Source organism: Silurus aristotelis (assembly GCF_946808225.1).
Source record: "Silurus aristotelis genome assembly, chromosome: 15".
Taxonomy (NCBI): domain Eukaryota; kingdom Metazoa; phylum Chordata; class Actinopteri; order Siluriformes; family Siluridae; genus Silurus; species Silurus aristotelis.
Window position 1 is genome coordinate 5,914,595 of NC_139588.1, and position 11,461 is coordinate 5,926,055.

General features: G+C 38.0%; 1 protein-coding gene across 3 annotated transcripts; it reads right to left on the reverse strand.

The window, feature by feature from the left end:
• Positions 1–2,564: 2,564 nt before the first annotated feature.
• Positions 2,565–11,406, reverse strand: prrx1b (paired related homeobox 1b). Of its 3 annotated transcripts, none has more exons than XM_083563133.1 (5): positions 10,405–11,406; positions 6,460–6,635; positions 4,825–5,006; positions 3,637–3,702; positions 2,565–3,483 (listed from the first exon to the last, which is right to left on the reverse strand). In XM_083563133.1, exons 1-5 carry the CDS (start codon positions 10,652–10,654, stop codon positions 3,351–3,353), a joined length of 807 nt encoding a protein of 268 aa, XP_083419259.1. In that variant the 5' UTR covers positions 10,655–11,406; the 3' UTR covers positions 2,565–3,350. The 3 variants fall into 3 exon arrangements, with proteins under 3 accessions (XP_083419259.1, XP_083419261.1, XP_083419260.1); XM_083563135.1 differs by having other exon boundaries at positions 3,641–3,702; positions 10,405–11,403; XM_083563134.1 differs by lacking the exon at positions 3,637–3,702 and having other exon boundaries at positions 10,405–11,404.
• Positions 11,407–11,461: the final 55 nt, after the last annotated feature.

Here is an 11,461-nt window from a genome sequence, read left to right on the forward strand (position 1 = left end):
CCTTTCTTTTCTTTCAGAAATGTCCACTAGATATTTTTTGTTCAAAAATGGTAAGCATGAATGCGTATCCAAGTTTTTGTTGCACGGTCCATCAGATATTTCTCTGCCTCCTTACAGTTGTATGAATTAAAAAAGAAATTGAAATTGAATCCCTGAGAAACGTCGCAGCTGGTGAACACAAGAGCCATGTTTGGTCTGGGATCCTTCTCTGCAATTTTCTCTACAAGTGGAAAGCTGTCACCAGGTCATGCCAACAATTGCAGGGGTATGTTTGGTTACAGAAACCAAAATCCTGATCGCCATCTCCATCGTTTACGCTTGTAAATAAACGATGGCACATGCTTTTAAGATGTCAGCTTTTTTTTTGAGGAATTTATCCCCTACCCGGTTCATATTTGGGTAAAATCTGTGGCTATTTATGTGGCAATGTGGTGATGACTGGAGTCCAACGTCACATCTGTCACCATAATTGGGCCATCGGGTCTGCTCTTTGTGTGGTGCAAGAAAATTAAAGGAAAAAAGAAGCAAACTTATCATGGGTACAAAAAAAAAACAAAGCACGTTTAATGTTTAAAAGCACGATCACGAGTTTTCTTTCTTTGAACATAGCGAGACACGGCTGTTTGAACAATAGAAAGATTTATGGTTGGGCTCGAACATGAAGCATTCGCTTAAATAAAGTGGGAATGTTCAGGAATATCAAGCCCTTGTATTAGTCAGTAGACTCACTGTATGCAGTGTAAGGATTTAAACACATCCATGATGACATTTGTTCCCTTTAAAAGAGCTTATTGCTCAAAAATAACTTACAGAATCAGCAACACCAGATGCAAATGCAAGTTCTGCAGAGAGCAGGTGGATTGTGAACTCAATATAGGCGAACCCAATTTTGTATATACATTCTGCATTGGCACGGAGTTAAAGGAAATTCTTTTGGTCGTTGCACCCGAACCGCATGCTTTTAACAGCTGGCCTATATTTCACTTGAAGCCTGCAACATTTAAGCATTTAATAGCCGTTTTTTTTCTCCCTTTGCACAAACCCAGATCCTTTAATTAATAGATTTTCTGCCATCATGACGGCATAACAGCTCAGCTAAAGCTCTGAAAAGAAGCACAGCACGGTCATAAGGGCCGACAATTGCCAATGAGAAGGTTTTAACAGAAAACGAAGATTTTTTTTTTTTGTCGATGCACGTGTAAACAACTTGGCATACACGGGCTCACACCACCCCATTAACTCATATACACTCCTTCTCATACTAAACACACACACAGACTAAAACTCCCCCGACACACACCAGCTCTCTCGGACTGTCTCCTCTGTAATAAGCTCCAGATGTGGTGCTGAAGGGGGTGAGGTGCTTGTATGTCATCCGCTGCGCTCGCGGCCCGTCTGAGGGGACGCCGGCAGGGCTGAGGGAGGGAGCGAGGGCCCCAGACCTGAGGTGCTGCGGATGGGGCGAGCGGGTCACTGCCTACGCACATCTGGAAGCACTTCAGGTCAATAAGGCCATAGCTGCATGAAAGGTGAGACATACACACCCCGAACTGGCGCAAGAAACACGCAAGAGTTCAGAGTGCACACTAGACAACATACGTTATTGAATCTGAGTTGACAAGTCTACGCACAATCATACCATGAGCCGGGGAATCTTTTATATTAGAACTTTGATATCAGTGCATGTAATATAAATGCTCAATGGGAATAGAACAGTTATTGCTTTAATCCAGAGATGTTTACTGCAATCTTTATTATATATATCTATAATGGGGTTTTCTGAAGGGCAGAGTAACGCTGTGAGAATTCTAGAATCCTAACAGCAATGCAGATGCTTTGTAATGTCAAAGTCCTAATCTCAGTTTCAACAAAGATTACTTAATTTCTATTAAATAAACAGTACAGTGTAAGAAATGAAAATGCGGCCAAACAATGAAGAAATGAATTTGAAATTCATCAATGTGCTAAAAAAATTATTTAGGAAAAAAAAAATTTTTTATTCGAATCTCGTAATAATCATCAATGATTAAAAGCAAAGTAAAACAGAGGTGAGGGGGTGACAGGTTTTAAATCACCAATCAGTTTCTCACAGTGGAACTGGACATCACATAATCCCAAAACTATCATTATGAGCTGAAAATCAGATGCAGTGTCTAAAAGAGCGTTTTACTTTTGAATAATGCATCACATAGAGAAGAGAAGAGAAGAGAAGAGAAGAGAAGAGAAGAGAAGAGAAGAGAAGAGAAGAGAAGAGAAGAGAAGAGAAGAGACGAGATGAGAACACTTTCTAAATAAATCATTTTCTCACACACAGTATTTTCAGAGATGTACACAACACTGACCCTGTTTAAAGTCACAGCACTCTGACTCACCTCACTGTCACTAATCATGATTAACCTCATGGGGAAAAACAAGTTTAAATATATTTATTTGTATCTTGTTTGTTAGAAAGGGAAAATGGTACATGTTATTGTTTTGTCTTGATGTCGTTTTTCTCTGTTGCCTGCAACAGAGCTGTGAGTGACACATCAGCTGCTCTGAATGTTAATATGCGTGATTACTGCTTGAGATGCAAGACTCTTTATTCCCATATGCTTTGAATTATAAAATTTCATACAGACAAAAAAACCAAACAGGAAGTATAAGTTGTCCTTGAAAAACAAATTATATTTGTGTTAGTATGCGACGTTACATGTTTCACCATCAACCAACAGCTAGGTGTCAGTGGTACAGTAGGTTATATAGAATGAAATGTATTTAAGACATGACCTTCGTCATGGTTCAGCTGTTTAGCTGATTCGATGTTCCTATAGCTTTTTAGAGTTCAGGTGAATTGGCTTTTTACATCTCTTACAGCTCCAGAATCCCTTTTTTTTCTCATTTCTGCCATTTTTTCCTTCACGTTGAGTAAATTCAAACTTAAGCAAACTACGATCATCCTTTGAAGAACTCACTTCGTTTAGCTGAATCTAATGTCATAAAAAAAAGAAAAGAATGGAGGGGGGAAGGGTTAAATCATCCAGACACTATGTCTGCCTCACAGTCTCCACATTAGTCCAGATATATGAAGAGTTTCATTTCCTCAGAAACGTCTCTACATTCATCAACAGTGATGAAGATGGTAACGAAAAAATCCAGCATAAAAGGAGGAGGGAGGAAGGAGGAGGAAGAAGATCCATAATTCCAGAAGGACGTTCGGATTGTTCCTTTCCCAATGGAGTTTTGCAGAAAGAGGAATCTCAGACCAATTTGTCCCGTTTTCTTTAAAGGCCTTATGAAGTCATCGAACTCCGTTGAGGCTTCCTCTTCTTCGTTTCCATCCTCCCTTCTTTAGTCTCTCACCCCTCGTCTCAGTTAACAGTAGGGACCTGGTTGAGGCTGTACTCCTTGGCTTTTAGTCTTAGGTTAGCAATGCTGTTGGCCATGTTCATTCCCTGGGTGGAAGTGGTGTTGGCACAAGTGGGTGGGTAGGTTGCCATTGTGCTGATGAAATAAATGATAAAAAAACTATAAGGATCACCTCAGAAATTCTATACACTATACACAATATTTTATTTTCAAAATCCAAATTTGGGTTGTCTGTTGCTACACATCTAAAACATATATAGTAAAATTAAAAAAACAAAAAAAAAGTACTTGCTTTCTGTGGGCAGCATTTTCTGTGGCACTCGCACTGGCCCTCCCTCCGAACTCGGAAACCAGCTTAAGAATATATAAATAGTTATTAAAGCTTTATATGTACTGTATTAACATGTAATAATTGTGCACATCAGTGCATCAAAGCAGAAATGAAAAAGAAAAAAAACTCAACCTCAAATTTGCATTAGCTTCTTTTCCTGGCCTCATTTCCAGTCATAAGCATAAATATGCCAGAAAGTGGTCAAAGAACACATTTGCACAAATCGAAAATTGAGCGTTTGCTCAGTCGTATTTCTGAACAGCTCAAAAAAAATAAAAAAAACCAGACCATAACCAGTGTAACCAGAGACACAGAAAATCCTGCCCAGTGAAGCTTTTCTCCTCGCATTGTTAGCGTGTATCTTATAACCCAGAGGTCACAGGGCACAGAGGTGGATTTAACACGGTTTGTTTTCAGATTATCACCTAGCAGTGAGGGCTTGAGTTCGCTCAGCTCTTCCCGACTGAGACGCAGAACCGATTCCACAGTCTGTGCTGATCATATTGACTAGGATTTCATCAAAACTCTAAACTGCCTTGTCATTTTGCTCATTTCAATAGGAACTTTATGGTGAATTAGATTGCTTTTGGAAAAAAAAAAGCAAATAGCCATAAAATAAAGGTGAATATCAACAGAACTGGGCATGCGTACTCCTGGGATGCCGCAGAAATGTGTTGAAAGGAAATTAAAGAAAAACAAAAGCATGCTGGGAATTACTGATGGGAAGATTGAATAATTTTTTGTGACTTGGTTCTTTAAATCTCGTTCATCAAAATAAAAAATTTTTTTTTTAGTCATTTGGTTCATTTCATCAGAAACAAAATCAAATTGTTACATTTTTATCCCCAACACGTCTACATACATGAACTTTGACTATAATTCCAATCATTTATTTATGTAAATATTACTGCATAGCATCCGAGGGAGTCACGAGACAATAGACAGAACATTTTGGACTAAAAGAGTCAAGAGGTGAACTACTCAATTCTGTTTCCTGGACATAACCTACAGAGATTTTGCGATGCGCGTTCAGTAGAAAATAAACAAATCACTTTTTGAGACTCGTTCTCCTAAATCACATTAAAGACTCTTTCATCAGAGTGGCACAAAGGACACTTCAAGGTTAAGGGGGTTAAGGGGGTTACCTGTAAGGGGTGGCGCTGCCCCAGGATAGGTAGTCGTTGGGCCGTGGGGCAGGACGAGGCACGATGGGCTGCTCCACCGCTGTTACGTCTCCTGAGTAGGATTTGAGGAGCGAGGCGTTCTTACTGGCCAGCATGGCTCGCTCGTTACGGCGGAACTTCGCTCGCCGGTTCTGAAACCACACCTGTGGCACCAGAGGGTGGAAAGTATTAAATTCTATAATATGGAAGACCAGAATTTACATGCGGCATGATCGAACAATCTACTATATGCATTTATTATAACATGCAGGACGGTCTCATTAGTTTCAGGTGCAATTTGATCCCATGTAAAAAAAAAAAAAAAAAACACTGAGGTAAAGCATTTGGGGGTTTTGTGTTATTAAAAGTGAGCTCTTTTGTTGAGCAAAATATCTTGAGATCATACGCCAACGTTGATCGTTAATATTCTTTACAACAACACTAAATGATGTAATAATAATAATAATAATAATACACCTTATACCATTAATAATTATCATCGTCATCATCATATGAAGATCCCAAAAATTCTACACACTATAAAAGAAAGTGTTTAATGTGCGTAGCTCCATTTCTGACGAAGACACTTTACTGAAACAAAGTAATTTGGAGTTGTTGCTGAAGTGTGAAGAAAAAACTTCTCAGCGCACATCATGCCATCAGTTTGAAAACAGATTCAAGGCCTCAGCAGTTTGCCAGACTGCTCTAGAGTGCTTTAGAATCATGAATCCAGGAGCTTGGATGATTATAGCAAAGCAATGGAGCATCTTAGCACAAAGAGAAATATCCTAAAGTGCAAGTTTGACAACCAATCGTTTGATATATATTAGACCTCCAGTGCAAGAAGCTCTCGTGAGCCCTGTTCGAGGACGAAATGCTAGAGCTAAGCACGGTGGCGGTTGAAGTGCCAATCGTTTTTGCTCTGAACAGCGGTGGAGAAGCAGAACCAGGCTCCTTTCCCTTCCCAAGCCAAGGTCTGGTGGAGGCGCAGTGTCCGGTTACGCAGTGCCTCAGGAATGAGCTCAAAGTCGCTTTTATCAAAGCCTTTCGGAATCGCTCACCCTCTCTGGGACACATTAATTGCAGATGTGTTTTCTCTCGCTTTTTTTTTTCTCCCCCCTTTTCTTTTTCCCTCTCTCTTTCTCTCTCGCTTTCCCTCTTGATCTATAAATGGGCACAATCCCCATCTTTTAGTAAAAAAAATAAATAAATCCCTTTCATTATAACATGTGGAGACCGTCTCAGGCCTGGAGCATGTGCACTCGGTCTGCACTTTTCCATGTAAAGATCTGAATGGGGCTTTAAATTAAAAAAAGAAAACTCGGGCGTTGGTGTTACACAAAACAGCACACAATCCAAACGTCGATAGGACTTCTTTGTGCATGTTAATAAATAATATTCAATCTTTTTTTTTCAAGATTTTCTTCTTTCTAGATTCTTTGGTATATATTCTAGATGTGTTGACACATTTATGAGTTGCTCTATAGAACATCTCTTGTTGTATACACCACTATATACATTTATTATGGTCCAGGCTGATTCAGGTTTGCGCTGCATTCTGAAACTCAACGTATAAACCTGGGTCTATTTCGAGAAGCTCGATGCACATGGACTTACTTGCACTCGGGCCTCGGTGAGATTAACTCTACGGGCCAGGTCCTCTCGCACAAAAGCGTCGGGGTAGTGTGTCCTCTCGAAAACCCGCTCCAGTGCCTGCAGTTGGCTGCTGTTGAACGTGGTCCTGTTCCGCCTCTGCTTACGCTTCTTCTTCTCCTCTGAGTTCAACTGCTCATCTGTCCACATCATCACAAACATCACTCATAAGAACATTGGTTTTAAATCAACTACTTTTATCTCTGTGTGCGTGTGTGTGTGTGTGTGTGTGTGTGTGTGTGTGTGTGTGTGTGTGTGTGTGTGTGTGTGTGTGTGTGTGTGTGTGTGTGAGATGCATTATTCAGATAATCTAAAATAATAATCTGTCATCTCTGTGATCGGAGCATTACAAAACACCACCAGTGTTTTACGGTATGATTGACACAGCAGCCCACGTGGCATTCTGGGAAAATATTCCCAATACTCTCTGATTAAGCAAAAAAGATCTAAACATGATAATGTATAAATAATATAACACTACTGTGGCAAAGAATACACTGTAATAATACAGTCACATATAGAAGATTGAATGTGATTGTTTTAATTTTTTTTTTCCTTCTTGTAGATTGTGATTAAACGTATAGCTTTAAGTATTTTGATCGTATATCTCATGTATCTAGTGCTTGTTTTTTTTTTTCATCTATAATACACTGATTATGTTCCTGTTAACCCATTATTTAAGTTGCTGTTGTTGAGTTTGATATAATTTTATAATCTTTTTGTAAATTAAACAGAATATTTTTTAATGATTATTTTATTAGTATTTTGTTATGTTTATTTATTTTAACATGTTTATTTTCCAATCAAATGGTTTCACCAGCTATATAACATATACAAATCTCCTAACAGTTGCTTTTGAAAATGATATAAACATAATAGTCTCTTTAACATGACAGGTTGGTCCTTAAAAAAATACCACATGCCATAATGAGGTTTTAGAGTAATAATGTTATTGAAATATATTAATCATCATAGTAAATAAATAGTAAACCCCTGTCTGAGTCTGGTTCCTCTAAAAGTTTCGGCTTGATACCATTTCAAGGAGTTTTTCTTGTGACTGTTGCCACTGGCTCACCTATTAGGGATAAACTTATAGGGACTATATATATATATATATATATATATATATATATATATATATATAGTCGGTTCTTTGTGCTGAAACACAAGTACCTTCAGTACCATTACAGCAAAATATCAAACTAAAAACCTTATTTGACATTCGATCATGCAAAGGCTCCTAGCATTATATTCTATTTTGTATAGAAGACTGGAAATATTTATTATTATTAACAATAATAATAATACTTGAGCCAGCACTGTACTGTGAAGTGTATGAATGTATAGTTATGCCTTTATATAGGGCAATTTTTTTTTTTTTATGTTTAGACAGTAATACATACTATTCAGAAAGCAATAAGTTTCCCCAGGTGTCCTAATATTGCCCATAATAATAAAAATAATTAGAAAGTTAATTAGAACGTATACAAATGTATAATATTATAATAATATTTTTTATGCTACTATTATAATGTTATTATAGGTTTTACTCATGTGCTCTGGTATTGGTCATAATAATAATAATAATAATAATAATAATAATAATAATAATAATAATAATAATAATAATAATAATTATAATTATTATTATTATTATTATTGTTATTATTATGATTATTATTATTATGATTATTATTATTATTGTTGTTGTTGTTGTTGTTGTTGTGGTTGCTGTTGGTTTTTTCAGTAAAGCACAACAAAATCAGTTCTACTCATTAATGGAATGCAAAAATAGCCCTCCTTCTGATTGGCCACTAAATTAATAATCACTGCACCTGATTGGCTGTTTAATGACCAGTTCAGAATTTAGAAGAATCCACACCTCATTAAGGGCCATTAGCCGAGTCTGACTGCAAAATCTCATTGCGGTAATAAATGTTATGGCTATAGAATATTTACTCGATTTCAAATCTACAATTACATAATTAAATAGTATTATATAGAGATTTGTTTTAAATATATAATGTATTTAATTTCCTGACATGTAGCAGAGCTAATTGCTCAGCCATGGCGGCGGAGGCTGGAGGATAATTAGCTCAGCCTGTTTGTGGGAATCATTAGTGTATTCAAGAACTTGTTAAACTTTATTGGGAATTCGCTTTAACTGAGTTTCCATGTCAGATTTAAACACACACACACACACACACACACACACACACACACACACACACACACACACACACACACACACACACACTTTGTGCGGGTTGCTTATATAAGTTGCAGTTGTAAACACAAATGCTGTAACATGTAAACGTTGTTTGTTTTTATGTAAATATTCACTGCTGAGATATTAATAATATGTATAGTGTGCACATTACAATGTGCGTAATATTTTATTTTTTTATTTATATATAAATTGTATTTTATTTTCGTCTTTTTTTTTAAGGAAACAGAAAATACTGCACGTGAGATTAAGACCTGATTCCGTATGATGTCAGTATTTGACGCTATTTTATTGATTTATCGATCCCGTGATACAAACTGCACTTTTACATTCATTTTCTCAGTTAAAACGAAGAGCGTTTTTTCATTTTGATAAAAATAGTAAACTAATAAAAAATAATAATGAAGCTAAATCCTCAATTAGGCTAAAATCATATTCGAAGAGGGAAGCGGTAAATAAATACATTTTAATAAACAGGTTTAAAAATAAATTATAAATAATAAATAGTTACAATATTAATGTATCACATTATATAAATCTATTTCTATTTATTTCTATTTTTTACATTTTCACTTCAATATGTGCTGAATGGATTTAAAGAAGCTAGGCCTAGTTTAGTTTCCGATAAGAGTTTAGTTTCCCAATTTGATGATTGCAAATGTACAAATGCTCTGATTTCGGCATGTTCCTGGAGAACATCTTCATCACGCTGTTCTTTCGCGTATTTGTTCGCAATCAAAACGGAGCGCTGTGTGTAGCTGTGCGCGCGCATTCGCCACACAACGCGCTCATCTCATCTCATCTCATCTCATCTCATCTAATATCATCTCATCTCATCTCATCTCATCTCATCTCATCTCATCTCATCTAATATCATCTCATCTCATCTCATCTCATCTCATCTCATCTCATCTCATCTAATATCATCTCATCTCATCTCATCTCATCTCATCTCATCTCATCTCATCTAATATCATCTCATCTCATCTCATCTCATCTCATCTCATCTCATCTAATATCATCTCATCTCATCTCAACTCATCTCATCTCAACTCATCTCATCTCAACTCATCTCATCTCATCTCATCTCAACTCATCTCATCTCATCTCAAGATTCTATGCACATTTAACTTTTAGTCTTAGTTTACAGTATTACAGTATTAGTATTTACATATTATATTATATTATATTATATTATATTATATTATAATAAACGTCATGTAAAATCATTATTTAGGAGTAAATGCTATTATAGAATATAATAGCATTTAATATAAGCATTTAATTTAAAGAATATAATATATTGAAGAATTAGAAGGCCATGAAATACACAAATGTATATACAATATTTGATATACACGCCCCAGTGTTGAGTTAGTGTAATCTAATCTGTGCACGTGCGCAGGTTGGCCTTTAGTGTATTAAGCGTTGATAAGAGCAGCTGTCTCGTGAACGCGCCTTGAAAAATCAGGAGCGGGTTTTTCCCAGACTTTACATGCAAACCTAAAATATTTTGTATCATTAGAAAAACATTAGACATGTAGATGAGGATCATAGTGTGGATTTGTGTCATGACAGATGCATAAATAAGAGTTTAGGAATATTATATATACACATATAAATACACACACACACATATTGCGCACTGCCTGGTTTGTTTTTACGCTCGATGCCACACTTACTCTCGGGCTGCGCCGTGTCGCTGCCGCTGGTCAGCCCCGGAGACTCAAGCATGGTCCTGCCGGTCTCTGCCACGCTTTCATCCGCCTGCGCGCCCACCATCTCCCCTGCTTCTTCCAGATCCAACAGGTGGCTCACGGAGAAGTTCTTTTTGGCTTGCAGGTTGTCCACGCTGGCTGTAATGGGGCTTTCCAGTCTACTGGGCACCGCCACGGCTCGTCTGTCCATTACATGCGCATAGCTAGAAGTCATGACGCAAACAGGCTAGAGAAGAAGGGGGGTAAATCGGACCGTCCCAAGCATAGGCGAGAAGAAAATATACAAAAATACCAGTCTCCAAAAAAACCCCTGATTTCAACGTATTCACGGACGATCCGAGATCCGATGTGTGTCCGTTCCGTGCGGGGAAAAGCAGTTTGGAGGCGCGTTTGTCCGCCTGTGCGCACTGCGCCAATAAAGTGCGCAAAATGTTTAATTTTTTTTTTTTTTTTTGCACCGATTCCGTCGTAATTTCCTTATGGAGTGAGGGAAAAAAGTGAGAAAAAAGTGAAAAAAAACCCCGCAAAGCTTTGACTTTACGTCGTTTGTCGGAGCGCGTGCCTGCTGAGACTGAGCGCAGATCGCCCGAATGGCGCAGCCTAAACACACGCTCACGCGCTCGTAAAAGCAGGCTGGCCTGTGAGCGCGAGGAGGCTGGACAACACCGCAGCCCCGTCGAAACTCCGCGTCCGTGCACTGCACACCCACACACACACACACACGCACGCACGTACGCACGCGCATATACACACGTGAAGAGATCGCAGCTCGAGGCAAATGTTCAGCGAGCACAAATAAAACAAAACAAAACAGAGAGACCCCGGAATAGAAGAAAGACGGAATGCCTAATGTGCATTCGTAATTACGTGGCAAAAATGGTTTTCCGAGGATGCACACAAACACACACACAACCAAACTCACTTCACCTGTGTCTGCTATTCGGTCCCACAAGCAGAGCGCGCGTTCAAATATAACGTGCAAACGTAAAGGGGGGCTACCACGCAGCAGGGACTCTAATAT

Coding starts and splice junctions, on each gene's coding strand:
- prrx1b (XM_083563133.1), bottom strand. CDS start 10,654: ATGACTTCTAGCTATGCGCATGTAATGGACAGACGAGCCGTGGCGGTG. Junction 6,636..10,404: donor CGACACGGCGCAGCCCGAGA/GTAAGTGTGGCA, acceptor TGATGTGGACAG/ATGAGCAGTTGAACTCAGAG. Junction 5,007..6,459: donor TCACCGAGGCCCGAGTGCAA/GTAAGTCCATGT, acceptor CTGGTGCCACAG/GTGTGGTTTCAGAACCGGCG.